At 35.3% G+C, this 24,930-nt stretch overlaps 1 protein-coding gene across 2 annotated transcripts in view; it reads right to left on the minus strand.

Annotated features, from left to right (window-relative positions):
- EIF2A (eukaryotic translation initiation factor 2A) overlaps window positions 1-24,853 on the minus strand; it is a 40,397-nt gene extending 15,544 nt beyond the window's left edge. Inside the window, exons 1-9 of one of the 2 annotated variants that reach the window (XM_061194560.1) lie at window positions 24,735-24,853; window positions 15,367-15,436; window positions 10,423-10,497; window positions 7,455-7,573; window positions 6,219-6,318; window positions 5,777-5,859; window positions 2,629-2,702; window positions 2,341-2,485; window positions 2,022-2,138 (exon numbers count right to left, since the gene is read on the minus strand). In XM_061194560.1, coding sequence (XP_061050543.1) covers window positions 2,022-2,138; window positions 2,341-2,485; window positions 2,629-2,702; window positions 5,777-5,859; window positions 6,219-6,318; window positions 7,455-7,573; window positions 10,423-10,497; window positions 15,367-15,436; window positions 24,735-24,786 — 835 coding nt within the window. In that variant the 5' untranslated portion in view covers window positions 24,787-24,853. The remainder of the gene's footprint in view (window positions 1-2,021; window positions 2,139-2,340; window positions 2,486-2,628; window positions 2,703-5,776; window positions 5,860-6,218; window positions 6,319-7,454; window positions 7,574-10,422; window positions 10,498-15,366; window positions 15,437-24,734) is intronic. The other variant, XM_061194559.1, reaches the window with a different exon arrangement.
- Between the last annotated feature and the right edge of the window lie 77 nt (window positions 24,854-24,930).

Genomic DNA, 24,930 nt, shown 5'->3' on the forward strand with positions numbered 1-24,930 from the left:
TTATTTATTTTTGGCTGCGTTGGATCTTTGTTGCTGTGCACGGGCTTTCTCTAGTTGCGGCGAGCGGGGGCCACTCTTTGTTGCGATGGCTTTTCTTGTTGCGGAGCACGGGCTGTAGAGCACAGGCTCAGTAGTTGTGACGCACGGGCTTAGCTGTTCCACGGCATGTGGGATCTTCCCGGACCAGGGCTCCAACCCGTGTCCCCCGCATTGACAGGCAGATTCCCAACCACTGCGCCACCAGGGAAGCCCTACCAGTAGTTTTTGATAGCAAAGATTTTCCCCTCACTCTCACTGATACTGTTTCAAATTTTTATCTTTGCCAACCTACTAAGTGAAAAATTGTATCTTGTTTTCCTTTATTATAAATGAAGCACCTTTTAGTATACTTATACATAATTTTATTTCTTTTTTGTGGACTATTTTTTACTGTCCTATACCTATTTTTCTCTCCTGTTATTGGTCTTTTATTGTTACACTTGAGATATTAACAAAATTCACCTTTTCTCATATTTATCCCTTGTCTAAAAATTTTTTCCCTAATTTTTTGTTTGTTTTGCTTAATTTATGGACTCTTTTCTTCCCCCAGTGTAGAAATCTGTAATTTCATATACTCAAATTTATCACTTTCCCCATACGACTTCTACCTTGTTTAAAGTCTTTTTCTACTTTAAGATTAGAAAAATATACGTATAGCTGATTCACTCTGCTGTAGCTGTACAGCAGAAACTAACAACATTGTAAAGCAATTATACTCCAATAAAAATTTTTTTAAAAAATTAGAAAAAAATTCTCCCACATTTTCTTCTAGTTCTGTAGTTTTAGATACAATTTTTTGGCCCAATTGGAACTTATTTTGGTAAAGAATTAGCAATAGTAACTTTTTGTTCCAAATAGCTAGCCAACTGTCACCAAACCATATATTAAATGATCAATATTTTCCTGCATTGATTCAAATGCTGACTTTATTATATGTCAATGGCTTTGGAAGTATGGATCTATTTATGGATCCTACTGTGTTCCACTGATTTATCTGCTTATCCATAAGCCAGAACCATATTGTCTTAATTACAATTGCTTTACATTTTAATATCTAATAGTATCAGAATCCCTCCTTTGCTACTCTTTTTTTTTGCAAAGTTTTCAAAACATTCTTGCATGTTTATTTTTCAATATCAACTTTAGAACTAGCTTATCTAGTTGTAAAAAAGAAAATCTACTGGCATTTTAGTTTAATTTTTAGATCAATTTGGAGAGAAATGACATCTTTGTAAAGTTATTAAAGGTTATAGTTTGCCCCTCAGAAGTTTTAAAGTTTTCTTCCCATCAGCCCTATATATTTCTTTTTTGTTGCTGTATATGGAATCTTTCCTCCCATTATGCTTTTTAAGAGGCTGTTGTTTATGCTGTGACTTCATCTGATGAGCAGAGATGATTCGATTTTCACCTTTCAAAACTGTATACTTATTCTTTTGATCAGGTACACTGACTAGGTCTTTCAGAATGTTAAATAATAAATGGAAGGGGGGCGGGTCATCCTTGTTCTGTTCCTGATTTGAATGGGAATACACAGTTTTTAAAAGAAAGGTTACCTTACCCTTACATGTTCAATTCAAAATAAAAAAGATTAGGGAGTTGCCAGAATTTTAAAACTATTTTTTCACAGTTAATTCATCAAAACAAAATATGAAGTGGTTAAAACTCTTCAGTTCTGAAGATGGTGCTAAACACACTACACCAACTTGCTGTCATAATTAATTAAATAAGTCCCCAAAGAGCTATTATAATGGAATTATCTCACTCAGCAAGTTCCCTACTAAACTGCTGGCATAACTAAATTAACTAATTGGATTCTGTCAAAATAAGGTATGTTTGGGGATGATAAGAGGAATTTTATCTTAAAGGTTATTAAAATATGTGAGTTCTATCACTTGATCAAGAACTTAGATGATATCATCTTTATGGCACTGTATTTTTTACTATCATTGATTCTATTAAAGGAAGACTGCTGGAACACTCACGTAATTGCACCACAGCACTTTCTCCATTTGTGGCAATGTAATGCAGCGTCTGTTCCCCATAGTAGGAAGCTCCTGTCTTGTCAACATCAGTACTAGCTATTACCAGCACAGCAGTAGCTGTAAGGGTAGAAACTTTAATTAGATTTAAAACACAAATTAAACTAATGGTGATTAGAAAAATATTAAAAAGTGTAACAAAGCACATGTAAATTTTCATTGAATAAGCACTGATACTCTTTTCTTTTTATATATACTTAGGAATATAAGTCTAAATTAATGCTTGATAAACAAAATGGGAGATAAAATATATTTATCATACCTTTTTTATTCCATAGCATTGTAACCTTATCAGCCTTAAAGAAACTTTTATTGGCTAAAGCTGCATGAGGTCCATCAAAGTTGGGGTACTGATATAATCTAACAAATGAAGGTGCACCCTTACTTCCTGGAACATAGACAGCCACCTAAGATACACAGACATAAATAATGACTTAAATTTTTTGAAGCATATAAACTAAGATGGACATGTTTTTAAAGTCACTAAAAACTAGGAAAAGGTTTAATCTCATAATATTCCACATGAACAAATAAAAACATTAGCAGTTACCTTGTACGGCTGGAGTCCAGGTGATAACACAAAATCATTAATTTTTTTCAAATGCAATTTATTTGCAAATGTATCTAAAAAAAAAGTAAATGGTATTAGATTAATGAGAGAAACTAATAGACATATCTCAAATTCTGAATGCATTATAAAAGGTTAACGTAACTATACACAAAACGGCTCACTGTAGTCTCATGTAGGTGAGGCAGAGCAACATAGTGGAAAAAGCATGGGTGAGTGAGACAGACCTGTGCTTGAATTCCTACTCAGTCACTACTGTGTGACCTTGGGCAAGTAATGGGATTACATACCTAATTCCTAGTGTACAGTGCCAGGCACATAGTAGGTATTAAGTAAATATCAGTTCTCTTCTCTTAAACCTCTGAACTAAAGTAGTCTTAGAGCCCATTCGATGGGACAGATGACCCTAGCCTGCTACTGTAGAACGTGGAAATGAAAATTCTGTAACTAATGTGATAAACAGATCCACAACAATGATAATCAACAATAGTAACTATAACAATGGCCGGTATTTGTTGAGTGCTTACTCTGTGCTAGGCAGTAAGAAACCATGTTATGAACACTACGCTCTCCTAGTTAACGGGATCAAGAGCTATTACTCTTTCTTTGTTCAAATATAGAGATCAACAGCTATTCAAAAGTAGCATACCAAACTGCTAAACTGGCAGCCCCCTTCTTTTGGTATGCTCATAAAGCATGCAAGTATGGTATGCAAGTAAGATAAGCAAACAAGCTAACCCCAAATTAGTGGGGAAAGGATTAAGTCTCAAAAGCAGGAAATTGAAGGGTAATGCTAAATGACTGTGTAGATGGTGTCAAAATCAGCCTGCATGTCATCTTCTGTACACGTGAACATTTACCAATTCCCATTCTACTTTCTCGACTTATGATGGGGTTATGTCCTGATAAACCCATGGTAAGTTGAAAATATCATAAGTTGAAAATGCATTTAATAAACCTTATGTACTGAACATCATAGCTTAACTTAGACTACCTTAAATATTAAGTGCTCAGAACACTTAATATTAGTCTACAGTTGAGTAAAATCATTAAACACAAAGCCTATTTTATAATAAAGTGTTGAATATCTCATGTAATCTATTGAATACTCAACTGACAGTGAAAAACATAATGGTTGTACAGGTCCAAAAGAGTTATAAGTGTATCAGTTGTTGACCCTTGTGACCATGTGGCTGACTGGGAGCTGTGGCTCACTGCTGCTGCCCAGCATCACGAGAGGGTACCATTCCACATGGCACTAGCCCAGGAAGAGACTGAAATTCAAAGTACAATTTCTACTGAATACATACCACTTTCACACCATCATGAAGTTGAAAAATCTTAACTCAAACTATTGTAAGTCGGTGACTGTACTAAAAAGTGTTCAGTCACCAATGGAATATTCTAAGGACAAAAGGAACTGCAAAACTTTCTTCTTTAAATTATTTTTCAGTAATCATGTTATAGGTGTTACTGTTGGTATTGCTATTCTAAGAATGCTATGTGGTCAATGAAGAATAAAGCAAATGAATAATTATGTGGATGTGATATTCTCAAACTATCACCCCTGTTATCCCAGAGAACCACATTCTTGGGTGTTGGCAAAAGGCAATACAGATATAAGATAAAAAAAAAAAAAAAAAAAAAAAAAAAAAGGCCTAGGAACAATGATCAATCAACACAGTAGCAATGAGAATCCTCTACACCCAGACTGTGGTCTCTAAATACCATTTCCCACTAAAAGGGAGCAGAGTATATTGGAAAATTGGCTGATTCTAGGTGTAGCAAGAAATATACAAGATAATCCTAGAAAGATCTGTCCTACCATATAGCAAAAAAGTCATTAAAGACTAATTGACCAATGATGGGACAATTTGAGAATCAATAAGAATAGTAATTAAAATGGATTGAAACAGATCATGTTTAAATCCATAGTTCATTAGGTTGGGGGTGGGGACTAATTGGTTGCAATGGAGATTGCTAAAGAAAGAACTCATTTTATTAAAAGTGACAAAGGAGAAGAACATTTATTTTGCCTTTCCGATATAAATGGTCCACTAGGTAACCAAATAGTAGAAAGGGGAATTTCTCCTTATAGAGGTAGTACAGCTAATAAATGACAGGGGAAGGAGGGAAACTATAGTATCACCAATTTTTAACCACGCATGAAATAATGGATCGAGGCATTGAACATTAACGCCAATTAACCATACAAAATGAAAGACAATGAGACATTATGTGCTTCTTGATAAAAGAACTGAACACTGCCTTATGATGTAGTCTTGCCCTCAGCTCCCCAAAAAAGAACTTGAAGCTGACCAACTCTAGATCCAAATAGTTATTTACAGGAAACAGATGAACATGTTAAATTACAGAATGGGATACAAGAGCAAAACTCAAATATGGGAATATATATAAGACAAGTAACTTTGTTTCTTAAATAATAAATTGCAAGGGGGAAAAAAGAGTGGAGAGGGAACTTATAGCTTAAAGAAACTTAAAAGATATATAAATCAATTGCAATGTGAAGGACCTTATTTGGATCCTGAGTTTTAAAAATATTATCACATTTTCAATTATTAGAAATTTGAACACTGACCAGATATTCTATAATCTGTGATAATGGTATTATGACTAAGTTTTAAAAAAATATTAAGAGCCCTAATCTTCAGAGATACATACTGAAATAGTTATAGGTAAAATTACATGATGTCTACAATTTGCTTTAGCAGAGTAAAAGAGATGGTAGGTGGACAGATGCATGGATGAAGGTTTGGCAATGGGCTGATGGTTATGGGACTAGGTGTCTACTTTTGTATTTGAAATTCTACACAACAAAATACTTTAAAAATTTGTATCACAGAATTTCAATAGCAACTAAACTCAGAAAGAGGTACTCAAATGTCTTAATAGTAATTATTAGATAGTAAAAATTTATTATAAAAGAATATGTTTGTGTTATAAAATTTTACTAGCAATTATACTTGGAGTTATTCAAATGAATTACTATAACAGAAATTGTTAATATATTAACAGTATTTAGGAGAACCCTATGATATCATATATAAGGCAATAAAAACTGTACATATTTATAGCAAATAATAAAATTATTTCATAAATCTTTCCATACTAAAATTGTTGTTTTCAAAGAAGTGAACTTCATTGTTAACATTTTGGGCACAAAGAGTTTCATCTTCTGACCAGGATGGACACCTACATTGAAAAGAAAGAATATTAAAAAAATTTAAATAGAATGTAACATCATATGTTAACATGTTAAAGTTTATGATATTATTTACTATTTAAGGAAAAATACTTATAAATATGATGTCAAGTCAGTTACTAATAGTTTTAGTCAGCATATATAATAGAAAAATATTATTCCTTTTGATTCAAATACTAAATAAAAGATCAAGTTTTTACTCTATTACATTCTCACATACAAAATCCTTAAAGATCTAGATTTTGATCTGACAAGTTATTTTCTAAATCAATACCAGAGAAACAAATAATATACAACAAAGATATTTAAAATATTTAAAAATAATTAGTATTTTAAAGCATTTATTTACCAATTTTGCATTTTTTTCTGGATGAAAGACTTCAAACACGTCCCAGTTTTCACATCATAAAGTTGTAGGTTAGGTATCCCAGCTGTATCATCTTTAGAAGCTGCCATAAAAACAAAATTGTTTGCAGTAATTGTCTCCTAACACTAGTAAAAAGATTTCATTCTTAGAAAAAATTTGAACAAGATTATAAAGATCTGGTAAGAGTTGCTTTAAATCAACTTTCCCCTCTAGCTTTAATTATAGATTTAATCATCCATTCCTAAAGCCATGACAATATGACGGCTGTTTGAGCAGAATTTTGTATTTCTGAAATGAGTTAATTACTGCAGTTTTTAAGAATACTTAAGAGATTTCTTATTTATTAAGTGTGACATAGTTTGCTGTTAAACAGATTAAACTGTCTTATCACGAAAGCTGTGTCTATAAGTCACACACATGAAAAAAAGTTATATAAAACCACTCATAGTCCTCAACTGATTCTCAATTTTCCTTTTACTTACTTGGAAAAATAATATTCATTAGAGTCCATGCCTCTTGGAAGAACGAACTCAGGAAGTTTATAACCCAACAGTGAACTACTATCATATATTTATTCAACAATATCCACATTATTACAAAATGCTTCTTAAAATAAGCCCTATACCGAGACCCAATATTTTATCACTGATCTATGAAGCACAGCTATATATTGGGTTGGCTAAAAAGTTCGTTTGGATTTTTCTGTAAGATGTTATGGAAAAACCCAAACGAACCTGTTGGCCAAGCCAATAAAATGTTCATATAACGTATACTAGATCTTTAAATGCGTTAGAAAATGACACACCATTTCCTACTCTTTGTCATACCATACACATTTCTTAGATGTTGTGTCTACTGTACTTCCTCTTTCATTTATAATTATATAAAACGTTTTTTATTTTAAAGGTCATTATTCTTCATAATTTTTGCAATCTTCTCTATCCATTGGTTATTTACTTTATAAATTTTCCCTTGAGCTTTTTTCTTTTCCTCTATCTCATGATGGATCTTCTCACTAACTTACTATACCTTGAAATTACTTAAAGTACATTCTATTTGGGGAATACAAGATTCATTGTCGATTAAAAATATTCTCAAACACTATTTACTATCATAAATATTAATTACTTTCCTATAAAGTTATAAACCTTCTCCTTTTTTTTCCCACTGAGTTGAGTTGGTCCTGTCAGAATATTTTTACAACTGGAAAATACTTACTAGTGTAAGGCTGCCATGTTGCCAGGACAGTGTTTTTTGGCGAGAACTCAAGGCAAACTGCCTTTGGAAGGTCGAAGGAGTGCAGTAGTCCCTTGTTAGTGACATTGATAACATTTATTCTGGTTTCAAAAGAAATTACTTCAGCAATGAAATACTGTTTCACAATAGCCAGCAGTATCCAAAACATTCATACTTCTTTTTAAATACAGATCACTCTAAAGTGTTCATTCCTCATAAAAATCAATTTTCAGTCAGTTCTGGAAAATATCCAATAAACACTTTAACGTAAAAAAGTGTACATTTTACCAAAAGGTCCCTATTTAAGGCTGGTGTTGGGAAATAATATAGAATTTGCAGGAAGGTACAATAGATACCACCTTCAACCAAAAAGGAAAAAACAGGCCTTTAAGTGAACACAGAGCAAATCTACAGATAAGCTGAGGAATCTCAAATCCAAGAGAAAACGAAAAGTATATATTTTTTAATTTGAGTAAATGGAAACTGCAGCAGCTAGGGAAATCAGCAAGGATACTTTTGATGCCTATAAAAATCTCAGAAGCAGTCTCCAAAAGATATTACTGTAAGAATTATCGTGGTACAATGACAAAAATGACAATAATTGTAAAAAAAAAAAGCAGTTTCCACTTTTGGGGACACTTTCTATGAACCATGTTCTGGTTTAACCACTTTATGTACATTTTCTCATTTAATCCTCACAACAATCTCATAAAACAGGTATTATCATCTCCATTTTACAAATGGTAAAACTGAAGGTTAGAAAAATGAAATGATTTGATGATTTGCCCAAGAGCATACTACTAATAAATGCCAGAGCAATGCTTTGAAACCTGTTTGGCCTGACTTGCTCTTACGTAGTCCTTGGGGTGAAAGAAAGAAAGAAAAAAAAAAGATACTCCATCTCACTGCAGAAATTCCTTAAAGTTACTTTGTTCAACTCAAGTTTGAGGACACTGGGTTAGGATAAGCGGCAACTGGTAAGAATAAACAATTACCGTATATTGTTTAAACACACAGAAACATACACACAAACACACACACTTATGGCTATAGATTCTTTACAACTTACTGTAAATTACATATTTTAGAATTACATGAAGCTTTCTTTTTTGTTGTTGTTAATAAACTTTAAAGTTATTCTTAGTTTAATGAAGGGTGTTTATTTTAATTTAAATAAGCACACATTTAAGGAAAAATCAATTATAGCTTCTGACTTAGTTAACCGTGAACCCAGCAAAGACCACAATCAATACACTATATCTGTTTCTCTTGCCCCAGGAACAATATATATTGTTGTGGCTGCAGCAACTTAAGGAAATAAATGCTAGAACCAGGTATAAAAAAATCTATTAAAAAGATGGACACAACATGTGGGGACATATTAAGAGGATTGAGTGGAATCCAACAGAAAACAAAGTGGAGATATGACATATAAAATAATTAATAATAATTGCCAAAGTGAAAATAGACTTACTCAATAAACTGTAAGCTAGTAGAGTAAGGGATACCTCAAAAAGATAATAGGCAATGAAAAGATGTATGGTATGTCCCATCAGACAGTAAATTTCTATCAACTCATTACCCAAATAGTGTAAACTAAAATATGGATTTAGGGACTTCCCTGGCGCAGTGGTTAAGACTGCACTCCCAATGCAGGGGGCCTGGGTTCGATCCCTGGTCGGGGAACTAGATACCACATGCATGCCGCAACTAAGAGTTCCCGTGACACAACTAAGGAGCCCACCTGCCACAACTAAGACTCAGCGCAACCAAATAAAAATAAATAAATATATATATAGATAAATATTATAAAAATAATAAAATATGGATTGAAAAAAAAAAACCCCAAATACCCACAATAGGTTACACCTAAAGAAATAAGAGAAGTTGAGAGTACGTCCTTTCTTTGAGGCTGAGAGTAAGACTGTCTGTTAACATTGTGAATAAGACCCAATATAATTATATTCTTAATCATTTGAGAGTATTAGTTTGTTGGTTGGATTCAATAACTTAAAAAAAAATAAAATACTGATGAACATTTTTAATTATAAAAGCTAATTCTGCCAGCTACTTATAGTCATAGAAGTGAATCAACTAATTCAACGCAATCATCTTAGCATTTTTAAAAATCATGTGTTAATCCAATCTGACCTGATAGCTGAAAGGCCTCAGAATATAGTACCACTGTGTAAGAAACATTTAAAATATACTTTTCAAAAGGATGTAATCATTTTTCCCCCTTTAAAAAACCTAAGATATTATATCTGGCTAAAAACAACAAAAATAACTTTAAACCAAGCAACAAATATTCAGGCATTTTCCTGGTTCTGTGAACTGAAATACAGTGACTATGGAAAATTGAAAAGAATTGGTTTTCTAAGTGAAATTACGAACACTGAACCAAAATACTTTTTCTTTTTGCAAGACCAATTTTGTAATCTGATTATTTTATGTAATACAGACTATACCAAACATACTTTTGAATAACTTATACTTAGATGACATGCTGTTATACACAATAAAACTAACAGTAATAAATATAGACAGTTGTTAATAAGTTAATAGCAAAGATATAAGGTACCTATCATAAACAAGCAAAGACAGTTTTTCTCTAAGTGTTAGTGCAGAACTTAAGAAACCGTAACCAATCACTTAGAGCACTATTTTAAACAACCTCTCAGCTTCTTCTGCATTAAATTAATTGCCTTTTTTCATATGTTAATTTTTAATTCTAAGTAACTAGAGAACTCAAAGAAGTCCTGGCACATAAATAGAAACTAACAACTTTGGAGATGTTCTATGGATGTTATATTGGAGATAATACCTAACAGCACCAAGACATTAAAAGATGGACTTCATAAATGACATCCAAATACATGTTATTCACATAAAACAATTATGTTTTATATTCACAACACACACATAAAATGTTATATAAATGAACACTAACTTTTCTCCGTTGCCCCAGGCAAACAAGGTCCCATCCTTACTAAAGGTACAGGTTTTGCAATTTTTCCCAGATTCTCTGAAAATAACAAGGAAAAAAGATTAAATTAATAAGCATTAATATTTTTAAAAATCTGATTAAAAATCCACAATCTTACCACAAATTTAATGACTAAGAACTTACATAAATTTTAGAAAATAATTCCAAAATGCTTTAGCCTACCAAAAATACTTTCTCGCTTAAAATGCAGTGCCAACTACCACTGTAAAGCTGGAAATTGATTTTATACCAACAGACCAATGTTAAGTAAGAAATAGAGCTCTTTGGGGTAAATAACTCGTTGGTGTGAAAACCCAAAAATGTAGGTGTATGTGGGAGCTACCAGCTGTCAGCCCTTATCTTGAGAGAGCTGAAGGATTTCAACATGGAGGTTTTGTGAAGAATTTCCCAAACTACTTGCATAACAAAACAATGGTGGATAAAATATCCTCCAGTGGCCAAGAAGTGACCCTGGATTTGAAGGACAAAGACCTTCCATCAATTTCTCATGTGCAGAGACAGAAAGTATAACAACGATAAGAGGCTTTTCACATTAAAAAAATATGGATGCAGGATTCTGTACAAAAACTAACCTGTGGAACTTGAACTTCTTGGCAACCTTCTATCAAACGATCAAAACTTTAAGTATTGTATCTCTCAACTGGAGATGGCTACTGTGAGTACATCTCCCAGTGATAATGAAGACCCAAACAGAAATGTGTGCATGTGTGTACAGATGTCCATATGTGTAGTCACAACATTAGATCAGAACTTTGTGGCTAACAAGTACTTGAAATGTCAAATAACGACACACAGAGAACTGACCAGTACACCCCTTCTAAACTGGACAATGTCTTTGTTTCTGTTGTTGTTGTTTTAAATAAATTTATTTATTTTATTTATTTTTTATTTTTGGCTGCGTTGGGTCTTCGTTGATGTGTGCGGGCTTTCTCTAGTTGCCGCGAGCAGGGGCTACTCTTGGTTGCGGTACGCGGACTTCTCATGGCGGTGGCTTCTCTTACTGCGGAGCATGGGCTCTAGGCACACGGGCTTCAGTAGTTGTGGCTTGTGGGCTCTAGAGTGCAGGCTCAGTAGTTGTGGCACATGGGCTTAGTTGCTCCGCGGCATGTGGGATCTTCCTGGACCAGGGCTCGAACCCGTGTCCCCTGCATTGGCAGGCGGATTCTTAACCACTGCACCACCAGGGAAGCCCTGAACACTATCTTTGCATTAATTCATCGGAAGATGACATTTGTGTTTCTGCAATCATACAATAATGGTAGCTTATCCTCAGTGTGTAGTTACTAAAACATTTTTTTTTCTCACTCCCTTACATAAATAGCTATGACCAAGATGTCCTCCATTCTATACTTGTGCAACTCATTTCTGAACCTTAAGGCAGAATTTTACAATTATTCTTTTTAAATCCTACCCAACTTTTGGTCTATTATTCCAGCCTACTGATATCTACTTATATCTTCATTTTCCCTTTTAAAAGCATTAGTCATTCCTCACAGATTTAAGTAAAATATAAATTATAAAACATCATTCTAAGCTATCATCTAAATTAATTATGAGAATATTGCATGACCTTTGAACAAGCTCCTGTGGTTCACCAATAGTCCTTCCCTCAAACTAAATCAACTCATTAGTCAGCTGACTTCACAGCTCTTAACCAATGACAACTCTGTCACTAACATCATTCAACCAAAAGACTTTCTCATTTCTCAGATACTTTGCTAAAATCATGTTTATAGATCTATTCTGATGTGTCTGGAAATTCTACTCAGAAAGGAAATGAGATAAACTTGAAACAATTTATTCTTAGCAAGCTCATTTTGACTCCAATAATTACCTCCTTACTGTAATGATTATAAATTGTCTTTTTAATAACTCATTCTAGAATTATGTTTAAGAATGAAGGCAAGCTTCCTAGACTATAGTATCCAGACTTCAATTCTTTTCTTAATTTTGGCAATTGGAAAATTTTGTCTATTTCCTTCTGGAACAATCTTTTAAATGAAAAATTTCAAATATACACAAAAATAGAGAAAAAGTATGATAACCCCCCTACACACCTATCACCAAGCTTAACTAATTATTAACTCATGGTCAATTTTCTTTAATCTACTCCCTACTTTCATATTTAATGCCAGAATATTTTAAAGCAAAACCAGATGTCATATCATTTTACTCTATACTTCAGTATGCGTCTCTAACTGACGCGGGCATTTTTAAAAAACAGAACCACCACCATGCCACTTCAACTCATGAAATTAACAATAATTCCTTACTATCATTTAATACCTAGTATTTGGATATCTGGTTTTTTAAAAGCTCCCCAAGTCATTCTAATGTGCAGCCAAATTTAAGGACCATTCATCTAAAAGCTTGATTAGAAGCAGGTTTTTAAAAATCTTCATAGAAGGTAAGTACCGCATAGTTCCTATTGCAACTTACCAGGAGACACATAATGTCTCCTTGTTCTACTCTTAGTGATGCTGAGATTGTACTGGACTCATTATGCGCCTCCTCAGACTCACCTAATCCTTCCTGCTCCCAGGCACCAGCTAGTCAACGAAGAGACCTGGCCACCTCATCTCCTAACACCACTGGTTGTCTCAGACTCTCCAAGAATGAAGGCCACATTTCAGCATGGCTTCCATTATGCCTATTGCAGTACTGGCACTCAGATTTAACCCGAACAGATCAAAAGAAGATTCTGGCTGCAGACCAATTTCATACCCATCCTCTTCAAAATAGATTGTTCTAAGGCACAGTGGTTCTATACAACCTCTCTGGAGAAATTCTGCATGACCAAGCAACTTGGATGGATTTTGTGAATCTGTGGTCAGTTCAGTGCACCTCACTCTATATTTGCTTTCACTTCTTCCTTGTCTCATTTCCCTTTCCCCCTCAATCCTGCTGCCTTGGGATTACACACCCCAATGAAGTGCAGCACAAAAGCTTTAACACAGACTCTTATTTTCTAAAGTGGTGCTTTTCAAATATTAATGTGCATACAAATCACTGAGGAGCTGGTTAAAATACAGATTTTGATTCAGTAAGCTGAGTAGGGCCTGAGATGTTCTGATGTCTGATTTCTGCACTGGCTCAAGGTGATGCCAGTATGGCTGATCTTGGGCCCATATTTCCTGTAACAAGGTTCTAGAGAACTGAGTCTAATAAAAAAAATGGTCAATAGCGTCAGATGATGTCAGCCTGATTATAAAGTTCCCTATCAACAGTTCATCTAACAGCATCTTTTAATGATCATTTGCATAGATCAGTCGTTCTCAAAGTGTGGTCCCTAGACTTGCAGTGTCAGCATTACCTAGGAACTCGTTAAAAATTCTAATTCTTGGGGCCCTGCCCCAGATCTAATAAATCAGAAAATCTGAAGAGGGAACAGTACCCTATGTTTTACCAAGCTCTTCAGATGATTGTGATGCGTGCAAAAGTTTGAGAACCACTGATACATGACTTCTTTAGGATAATGAAATGGTGATTATCTAATCCCATCATTCTTTTAAAATTTATTACTGTTCTATAAAGAAGTTTTCCTCATCAACAATTTGGTTACTGAAAAATAGTTTGTATAGGAAAGGCAACATAAATGCTTGATTTTTTCTTTCTTTATCAATTTTCAAAGTAATGAACAAGGATCCCATTGATTTCTAATGCTGACCAATAAGATTTGGAGGGAGGAGGATTTTTTTAGAGACGACTTATATACTTAACATGTCTGAATTCTTAGAGTCATTATTCTTCTTAACACTCAAATTGTCCCATCTAAGGTTGGTATAAACCCCTTCAGGTTGACTCCTGTGACAGTTTAGCAAAACCCCATCAGCCTTTTATAACTTCCTCGCTTTCTGGCAAAAGATATGTATGGCTCAACTCATATATTTTTTGTCCTATACCTGGAGTTGACCACTCCTCCAAGGAACTGGTTCCTTTTAGTGAAGAATGGCATTTAGAGATCATAATCTGTGAGGTGTTTACTGCTACCAGGTTATCACTGGCTCTAAACCTTTAGAGTGGACAGAACTAGGAAATACAAATGTTTTTATGAAAAGAAATCATGAATTCATATTGATACATGCAAGTCTATCTCCCCACTTCACTCTTATGCTGAAACTCTGGTTCCTAATGACATTAACATAATTATTTGTTTTACCCTACAATAGATTTAAAAGGACAATATCAATTTTCTATTAATAATAAAACTATTGAATGCATTTAAGAATATTGCACATCATCATAAGGTTATGTCACCAACTTAATATAAAGTTAGGTTCACTTGTTCCCGTTTTCCATTTAAATTTTTTTTTAAATTTAAAACAATTACTTGGTCCAAAGTCAAAACTATATATACCAAAGTTCATTTACAGACATGTCCCCTGGATCTTGCAATTCTCTCTCCTCCTATAGATAATCACCTTTGTTAGTTTTTGGTTTACCTTTCCATTATTTCTTTTTGGGAAAAATGTCTATTTATCTAGCTATATATTTATATGTATACATTTTTTGTATATTTCTTCATTTCTTATACCTTTCTCATTCTATAATTTATCGAAGATTATAGGCAGTGGTTTGGCTATCAGATTTGCAGGTTTTTCCTCAGTCCCTAAGATAAAATTCTTCTAAGCTAGAGGCATGAACTGAATTACACTATTGTCTACACCTTTTCTTTTAAACATGCTTAAGCTATTATTTTCAAATCTAAAGATCATTTTTCTTGATAGAGAATATGCATTCTTTCCATCTTCTGTTAATATTACATAATATGTCCCAAGAAACAAGCTTATCTGTTCTTTTTCTTTTTTGTTCAGAATATAACAACAAAAATACTTTAGAATGCATTGCATAGTTCTCTATAACATTACTCGACAAAATAAACCATACCTTGGAAACACTGTGCTTTCTGTAAAATGTGGTGGTCCATTCACCATGTATAGTCCTTCTGACCCTCGGACTAAAGAAAAAAAAGGGAAAGAACCACCATTACTTTGTTAATAAATACTCAGTTATCACAAATGTTTTAAAAAAAAAAGCTTTCAGTCAAAATACTAATCAAATCATTAAACATTTCATAGAACTATCAAACATCAGCATTAAAAGGGCACATTTTTCTTCCTCTTTTGCATAAAATCATATAACTGCTGAGAAATAAACAGGTAATGCAACGGACTGAATGTGTCTCCACAAAAATCCTCATGTTGAAACCCTAATCCCAATGTGATGGTATTGGAAGGTGGAGCCTTTTGGGGGGGTTATTAGATCACAAAGGTGGAGTCATCATGAACGGGATTAGTACCTTTACAAGAAAAACACAGAGGATACAATAAGTTGGCAGTCAACAAACAAGAGGGTCCTCACCAGACCCTGACCATGCTGGCACCCTGGTCTCAGACTTCCAGCCTCTAGAACTGTAAGAAATAAATTTCTGTTGTTTATAAGCTACCCAGTATGTGGTACTTTGTTATAGCAGCCTGAACTAAGACAGGTAATATCCCTCTTATTTCTTTTCCTACAGAGCATATTCATTTAGTCTCTAAGGAGACTATTTCAATAAATCCACTTTTATCTATCTTACAAGAAATCTATGCATTTGCATTGAGATACAGCATTCATACTTATATTTCTTCACTCAAATGGAAAAAAGTGATCTTAGTATTATGTTTTCACATTATTTTCTAATCTCATTTTCAAAATGTATGGATGTTGGAAACAGAATTAGAAGCTGAGTCTAAGTTAAATCTTCTTTGTATCAGCTTACTCTCTCAAGTAATTTTTATAATTAAAAACTCAAAATTGTAACTGTCACCAGTGAAAGGCAGTTGTACTATAGTAGAAAGGACATGAACTCAAAGGTAGACCTCAGTTCCTATCTGACTGTGGAACCTTAGATACATCGCCACCTCTGAATCTGTGCCCCAATCAGCAAAATATAAACTTTAAAATACTGTGTGCTTTATGTAAAATAATAACATAAAAATATAGTATAAATTCATTCAAAGTTCTTAAAAAATATGACATTATTAATATATTTACAGTTTTTCAAGCTAAGAGAACAAGCAGGATGAGATACATTCATTTACTAAGCTCCCAATGATAGCAATATTCTAAAAAATTAAGTGGGATCAAAGTTCAAGATTAAATAAGCAAAAACATCTACAGAACTAGATTATACTTTTTTAAAATGGCTGAATTAGAAGCTTCTAAAGCTGAACCAAATAAAATGATTCATTCATTCAGCAAATGCTTACTGGAGAAAAAAAAAAAACTACCACCAAAACCTTATGTTGAGTACTGCAGATACAATAGGGAGGAAAATCAGCCTTGTCCCTGACCTCACTAATCAGATAATTAGTCAAATATATGGAAATCTATAACTGCATTTAGTGCTACAAAGGAAAGATATAAGAGGCTACTAGAGTGAATAATATGGAGTTTTAATCTAAAAATGGAAGGTTAGGGAAAGCATCCTTGAGTAAGTGATTTGTGTGCTGAGATCTGAAAGATGAATAGCAGTTAACAAGCAAGGAGAACAGTAACAGGTGCAGAAACTCCGTGACAAGAGAGATGACAGTGTCACAGGAATGGAAAGGAGGCCTGCATGGCTGGAAGGAGGTGGATCTGGAGAAGAAAACAGGGCTCAGACCAAGCAGGATCCTGTGGCTTAAGTTAGGCAACGTTGGACTGCAGCCTAAGAATGTTGGGAAACTTCAAAAAAGTTTTAGGCAGATTTTTAAAACCAGACTTGCAATTTGAAAAGCTCAACTTGGTACAGTGTAGAGAGTGAACCAGAAGGCAGTAAGATGTGAAGAAACTACTCAAGATGGTCTGCAGTAGTCCCACAGGAGAGATAATAGAAACTTCGGGAATTCCCTGGTGGTCCAGTGGTTAGGACTCCAAGCTTCCACTGCCAGGGGCCCGGGATCCATCCCTGGTGGTGGGAACTAAGATCCTGCAAGCCGAGCAGCACGGCCACAAAAAAACAAAACAATACAAAACTTGGACTAGGGTAGGGCAGTGGAAATGGAAAGTGGAGAATAAGTGTTCAAGAGAGAAAACTGACAGGACTTGGTGATGAGTAACTATTTTATCAGCTAGAACTCCTGCTAGCAGCAACAGTATAAGAGCTGAAGAAAAGAAAAAGTTTTACTGAAGCCCATGGCTACAATTTCACTTGCTTCCTTTTCTGCCAGCTAGTCACAAATCTCCCACTCTTCAGCAGAAAAGTTGGTAGCTAGGGGCCACTCTTGGCTCCAACTCTGATCCCTATTTCCCTTCCCTTCTCAAGGGACAGTTCTCATAACATCAATTTTCTACCTGTAAATTAACTAGCTCAATTTTCAGATACTGAAAGTAATATAATCTACCTTCCCAAAGTAAATAATTTAAAGTTAGAATGAGGGAATTCCCTGGTGGTCCAGTGGGTAAGACTCCACACTCCCAATGCAAGCGGCCCGGGTTCAATCCCTGGTCAGGGAACTAGATCCTGCATGCATGCCGCAACTGAGTCCGCACACCACAACTAAGATCCCGCGTGCCGCAACTAAGACCTGGCGCAGCCAAAATGAATGAATGAATGAATGAATGAATCAATAAATAAATGTCTTGTTTTTAAGTTAGAATGAAAGTAAAAGAACCACTGACAAACAAGATAAAAATCTATGTACTCATGGAGCTTCCATTCTAGTGGAAATGATGAAAAATAAGGGAGTAAACATGTAATTGAATAATGAGTTTCTGGTCAGATATCCACAAGTATACAACTGGATACCATGTTTCCTCATATACTAAACTGAGTCACCAAACTGCTGTGGGTAGTTTGCCCTTGAATAGAATGGAGTCTAGCAAAGTGTTCTACATATATCAAAATCTAAACTCCTCACACTACTGCCTACAAGGCTCTATACCTGGCCCCTGCACAGCTCCATGTGCTAGGCAGTAGGGATCTTAAAAAATGAGTCCATCACTACACTCAAAATGATGATTTCAAAAGGAGCTCAGTCTACTGCTACACCTTGAATGAAACACTGACGATATCTATTCTAAAAATCTCTAATACATTTAGTAAACATTTTGTGCCAGGAAATGTTTTCCTAGAAGACTTGAAAACTATGAAGTTTAATTCTTTAGCATCAGAAATTCTCAACTGCTTCTTGGCGTTCTGGCTAAAATCAAGTATTGCATCAAAATTCTCTTACTACACAGGCAAAGCTGTGCTGTTTCTTGTCACCAAATCAATCGTCTGCTGCAATATAATGTATGATACATTATGATTTAGAAGAAAACAAGCCATTCTTTTCTTAATACTACAGTTAAGGTTTTAATAAACATCTATTTGAGGGATTAATAAAAAATGAATTTCCCAAACTAGGGGGTTTGCAGTTGTCAGATTACACGTTATCGTTAGGTTGCATAAAATTCTGTCAGCCTAATGAGGCCCCTCCCACAAGCTGCAGTGACAATTTAACTCACTAATCGCTCTTTCAAAATTCTCATACTTACCTAGGAAAACAAAACGGTACATTATCAGTGTATACCCAATGAAGCCGAAATACTTTTAAAATGTGCCATATGATAATGCAATCAAACCATGCTCTACTGCCTTAACACATGCCTGAAGTGACTGGCAAAAAAGAAAAAAGCTTTCCCTAGCTCATCTCAGCTTCTTGTGTTCTCATGACACTTGTACCTAGTGACCTTGGTCCTCTGTATTTGTTGACTTTGCTGTTATTACCGACCACAATGTTTACTTGGTGAAAATTCAAAGTTTTCGTACGTTATATTAAAGTGGCAGCTGTACCTCAGAACCCATGAAGGTAGCCTTCTGGCCACAGCAGTGGGAACTTTCAGGGTATTCAGGGCAACCAGTACGGGTACAAGTTTTTCCTTTTCCAAAATTTCTATTTCATACTTACATCCCAAACTAAGACATGTAGAAGATCCCAAAAGAGTTGCTAAGACTGAATGTTTACGTACCCCTACCCCAAATTCGTATGTTGAAACTTAATCCCTAATGGTATTTGGAATGGCTTTGGTGAGGTAATTAGGTGATGAAGGAAGAACCCTTATGAATGGGATTAGTGCCCTCATGAAAGAGGCCCCAAAGAGGTCCCTTGTCTCTTCCACCATGTGAGGACACAGTGCAGAATGGCTGTCTATGAGCCAGGAAGCAGGTGATCACCAGACACTGAATCTGCCAGTGCCCTGATCTTGGATTTGCCAGCCTCTGGAACTGTAAGAAATAAATTTCTGTTGTTTACCACCCAGTCTATGATATTTTTATTACAGGAGCCAGAATGGACTAAGACAGGAGTGGGGGAGCAAAACTCCCACTTAACTTAATAATGCAGATTATGAACCCAAAATCTCAGAAGGCAACACCGACAGAAAAGTCAGTGTGAAAAGTGCCATGTCTTTCTTGCTCAAGTAGCATTCAGTCTCATGTGGCTTTCAATTACTGGTTTTAGTATGTTTCTGGAGAAGCAAAATCTTGAGTCAAATTAATCAACTGCTTTTCAACATGCATATGTTCGCATTCTAAATAAAGAACACTTTGAAAACAAAAATTAAAAGGTTACATAGTCTATGATTCCATTTATATAACACTTTTTTTTTTAAGGAAAATACATTTGTATTTTGCATAGAGATGGAGAAAAAAAGGCAAACTGTTGTTGTTTGAAATTTAGAAGTACATTTCAATTGTCCCTTGAATAATAATCAAGATAATTTCACTAGGTAGTCTCAATAATTTTGTATTATATTAAGGTTGCTATTCAATATTTATCACAAATCATTATGTTCGGCCATGTTATAAAAACTTACTAAAAAAAATGGTTGGCTTTTCACCAGGATATATAACACTCATGAAATGACAAAATTATCATGATACAGGACAGATCAGTGGTTGCCAACGGTTAGAGTTGGAAGGAGGGTCCAACGATAAACGGGTAAACATCTTTGTGGTGATAGAGCAGTTCTATATTCTGATAATGGTGGCTACATGAATCTACACGTGATAAAATATAGACATGCACAAACTAGTAAAATCCAAATAAGGAGAGCAGTTTAGTAAATACGACTGTACCAGTGTCAATTTCCTCGTTTGGATAATACACCATAAGATATTATCATTGGGGAAAGCTAGGTGAAGGATATGCAGGAACTTTCTTTATTCTCTCTGCAACTTCTTTCAAGTTTTAATTTATATCAAAATAAAAAGGCTTTTTAAAAGCCCATCCCTTTTTGGTAATACCTTGTTCACAATACGGCAAGAAATAAAACCAATCAAAAGTCTGTCAACATTTCTCAAGAACTGATTTGCCGGGGAATACAGGACAGAGGTGCTAAATTAAAATTAAAAATCAAATAGACCAAGATTTTTGTACTAAGATAAAAACGTATTCTGCAAGACAAAAGTACATATCAAAGCTACTTCATACACTGATGATACTGTTGGTTCCCATTAAATTAGACAACTTTTGTACATGATGCTTTACAATAGATATGTCTGTTATATGTGAACTAATTATCAATTAAATTCATCATAAAAGTCATATTGAGTCATTATAGTTTTGTTCATACATGTAAGCCACTATTTAAAACAAATATTTTCTTTCACACTTCCCTACATAGAAGCATAACTATGAGAAAGTGCTGTAAGACATTTTGGAACCACTAAGATACTATACTGGATTTATTAGTTTGAGCAACTTCTTATACAAACTTGAATACATGGATATACAAAGTTTATCAGAAGAAACACAAAATCAGGTTCATTACAGAACATAAACTGCATTATAAGTTAATAAAAGCAAAAATAAATATGGACTCAAACTCTTTTCAATAACTGAAGCAATTTTTTTCTACATATGAATTTCTAATGAGGAATTCATTTTAATTAGAAGCGACTAAATGTAAAACAGTGAGTAAAATGTGGGGATAGCTTAACACAGTGTATTGACACTTGATATGATTCCTTATTTTTAGTGATTTTCCCCTTTAATCAAAAAGGATCAGCAATATGTTCTACTGGAAAGAAAAATCTAGAATGCTAAGTTCTTTTCATTAAAGCAACAAATAAATGCCAGAGTTTCACACAGAATAACTGTTTAAAAACAACAATTACATTAAATACTGTACCTACATAGTATCTTTTTAAAACTTACTAGCCATTCTAGATACTCACATACCATTTATTGCTCTAGGCCTGAGTTAATATGAGAAAACTACTGGACTTCAACAAACAAGGGTCCTATGCCAGGGATATGGTGATCATCATAGTATAATACTTTTTCCAATGCTTACATCCACTGAAGTATATATCAATTTAAGAAAATGACTCAGTCTTGATTATCTCAATGGCTTCAACTAGGCAAGCTTATTGGACAATATGGGCTTCATGTAAGGGCTATTGTTGTTTTACATGCCTAGCATCCAGGCCCCCCTTTTAGGAGAACTTAGTTTTCCTTTGGGAGATATCCAGGGGTGAGAATATAATTTGGTCCTGGTGATTTGATTAAAAATTGACTGATTCAAAGATGAGCATGAGCGAGCCAAGCCAAAGGCAGCCAGCCTTGAGACTGGCACAGATGTGCACTTTCCTCTGGGGCTGTTGAGCTGGTTGAATGTAAACCTGGAGCTACCGATTAGAACATCAGCCTGAGAATAAGTTTAATCGGAAAGAAAGCAAGAGCTTAAGGAGGAAGAAAAACAGATTTTTGGAGTCATGTGAATACCTGGATGTAACAGTAGAAGCTTTAAGGTTACATGAGCTTTTTTTTTTTTTTTTTTAAATCCCCTTTTCGGGGCTTCCCTGGTGGTGCAGTGGTTAAGAATCCGCCTGCCAATGCAGGGAATACGGATTCAAAGCCCTGGTCCGGGAAGATCCCACATGCCACGGAGCAACTAAGCCCGTGCGCCACAACTACTCAGCCCGCGCTCTAAAGCCTACAAACCACAACTACTGAGCCTGCATGCAACAACTACTGAAGCCCACGCGCCTAGAGCTCGGGCTCCGCAACAGAAGCCACTGCAATGAGAAGCCCGCGCACCACAACGATGAGTAAGCCCCGCTCGCACAACTAGAGAAAGCCCACGCGCAGCAACGAAGACCCAACGCAGCCAAAAATAAATAAATAAATATTTTAAAAATCCCCTTTTCCTCTGCTTTAGCTTTTTGTCATTTCCAATTGAAAGTCATAACTAATAAAATTTACTGCATAATCTTTAAATTATTCACAACTCCGAAGTCCCATAAGTCTATATTTAAAAAAAGATTTTGGAAGTAAAAGAATCTATTATTGACTGAAATACCTATACTAAGAATGTTTAAAAGATTAATCAGTGTGTTCTAGTGAAAGAAAAATGGGCCATGGAGTTGAATGATTGAATGTAATCCTAACTCTGCCAATTTGCAATGTGAATTTCTCTGAGCTGCTATAAATATGAGAATATTCGGAGCAGACAGACTAGATAACCCTTAAGCTCTTACGAAGTCCTTGATCTTAAGCACTGTAAGAAAACTGTCACTCTTGGTTAATCTGACTCCAGATAAAGTGGTTATCATTCATTAAGTTATTCTTCCATTAAACACTTAGTGTCTATTGTTTAGCAGGCATTGTACTTGGCACAGGGATGAATAAGGCTCTGCCCCTGCCATTAAGGAATTCACAGTCTAGCAGGGGAGAAAAGCATCTAAACAGCTAGATAATCATCCTATGTGATAAGTGGAAAAAAAAAACCCAAAAAACTTCAAGTATATATGAGGTACCAAAACAGGCTGGGGAAAGACTATCTGGGAAGAGTAAGGAAAGACTTCACAAAGTCATGATGTCTAAAATGAAATTTAAAAGATAAAAAGACGTCAGCCAAATCAAGAGGAAGAGGGTAGTGTTAGACTGAGGAAATACGTTGTTGAAGGGTTTTATGAGCAGTTCAGTATTGATGGAGAACAAAATAGGACAGGATGGCAAGGAGTAAAATGAATGACAAGAGCTATTCAAGGATTATAAAGGGTTCCATATGCTATGCTAAACAGGATGGAATTTACCCTGCAAGCAGTCACTGTAAAGATTTTAAAAGGGAAAAAAAAATGATCAAATTTTAAAATGTACCAATTTTTAAATTAAAGTTCAAAAAAAGCATTTAGTATTCCAAAATTATAAGTAACATATAAGCTACCTTTATGAAGCTACAGAAATAAATTCATTTAGTTACTTTTTAAGCAGTATCTGCCTGGCATGTTATCTAACAAATTAGTCAGTTTTTGATAAATGTCTGGTGAATGAACTGTGGTAGCCAGATTGAATATGAATGGGCAGAGTGCTTAATAACAAAGATCTCAAAATGCAGAATGGTGAAAAGTGCAAAAGCTTTTTAAGGTTCCTTCCAAGTCTCAGGGGGAAATAACCCCTTTCCTCAAAAGTAGACAACGTTTCTCTCAATGGCTTCTTTTTCCTTAATATGTTATTAAGTTATTGGTAACTTATAGCCTTCTTTTCCCTCCCAACTCCCCTCTCCTTACTTGATGCTCATATATGAGACTCCAGCCATTACTGTAATCCAGAGTCACCGCTGACATTGTCTAAGACTAAGTTTATTATCTTCTCCAACATTATAAACTCTGCCTCAGCTTCGAAACCTCAGGAATCCTGTAATGTTCTAACGTTGCTACTTTATCTTTATAATGTTCATTATATGCTACCACCCCAGACCACATTCTCATCCCCTTAAAACCTACACTACCGCAGCTCCACTCGCCCTACTGATTTCATTAAAGCAAGGAGTGCAGGATTTGGTATCACTTAAATTCAGGTGTATTTAATGTGCGTGGTTATTCTAGTAGACCGAGTCATACGTTTACGTTTTTTTCTTATTACAGAGCTAAATGACTTCACCCTGTCAACAGGGCCTGTCACCAAGTAAGCGTTAGTGTTAACACCAGTATTGCAGACCCCGAGTAACAAATCCCACTAGCACTCTTCGTTCTTATGCCCCTTCCTCTATTCCTGTAGAACTTGAAGTGTCAGGAAAGAATGATGGATGGGCAAAAGGGAGGGGGGAATGCTGGAGCTCCGAGGCTAGAGCCTAACTTCTGACTGCCACGCTACACCAAGAAATCCAAAAGGCCCTCCGGCTCTCCTGCAATCCACAAGAATAGGCGGATCAGACTCCAAGGCTTCCCGGGTGGTGCCCAAGGTTAGAGACACAAAAAATATTGCTCTAAAGAAATAATCTCTTTCTCGTTCAGAGCTCACCTGTAAGGAGCGGCGTGGACGGCGCCATCTTGTCCCGGAAAGAGAAACTCATATGCTTGGGTCAGAGTTCACGAGAGCCGAACCCGGCCCCAACACGTCTCCTCCGGCGTGAGACGGCAAACTGGTGTTTCCGGGGCCGCCAGCCTCGGGGCCAATTCACTTCCGGTCGGAGAGAGACGCGAAAAAGGAGCCCGAA

Source organism: Eubalaena glacialis, chromosome 6, assembly GCF_028564815.1.
Source record: "Eubalaena glacialis isolate mEubGla1 chromosome 6, mEubGla1.1.hap2.+ XY, whole genome shotgun sequence".
Taxonomy (NCBI): domain Eukaryota; kingdom Metazoa; phylum Chordata; class Mammalia; order Artiodactyla; family Balaenidae; genus Eubalaena; species Eubalaena glacialis.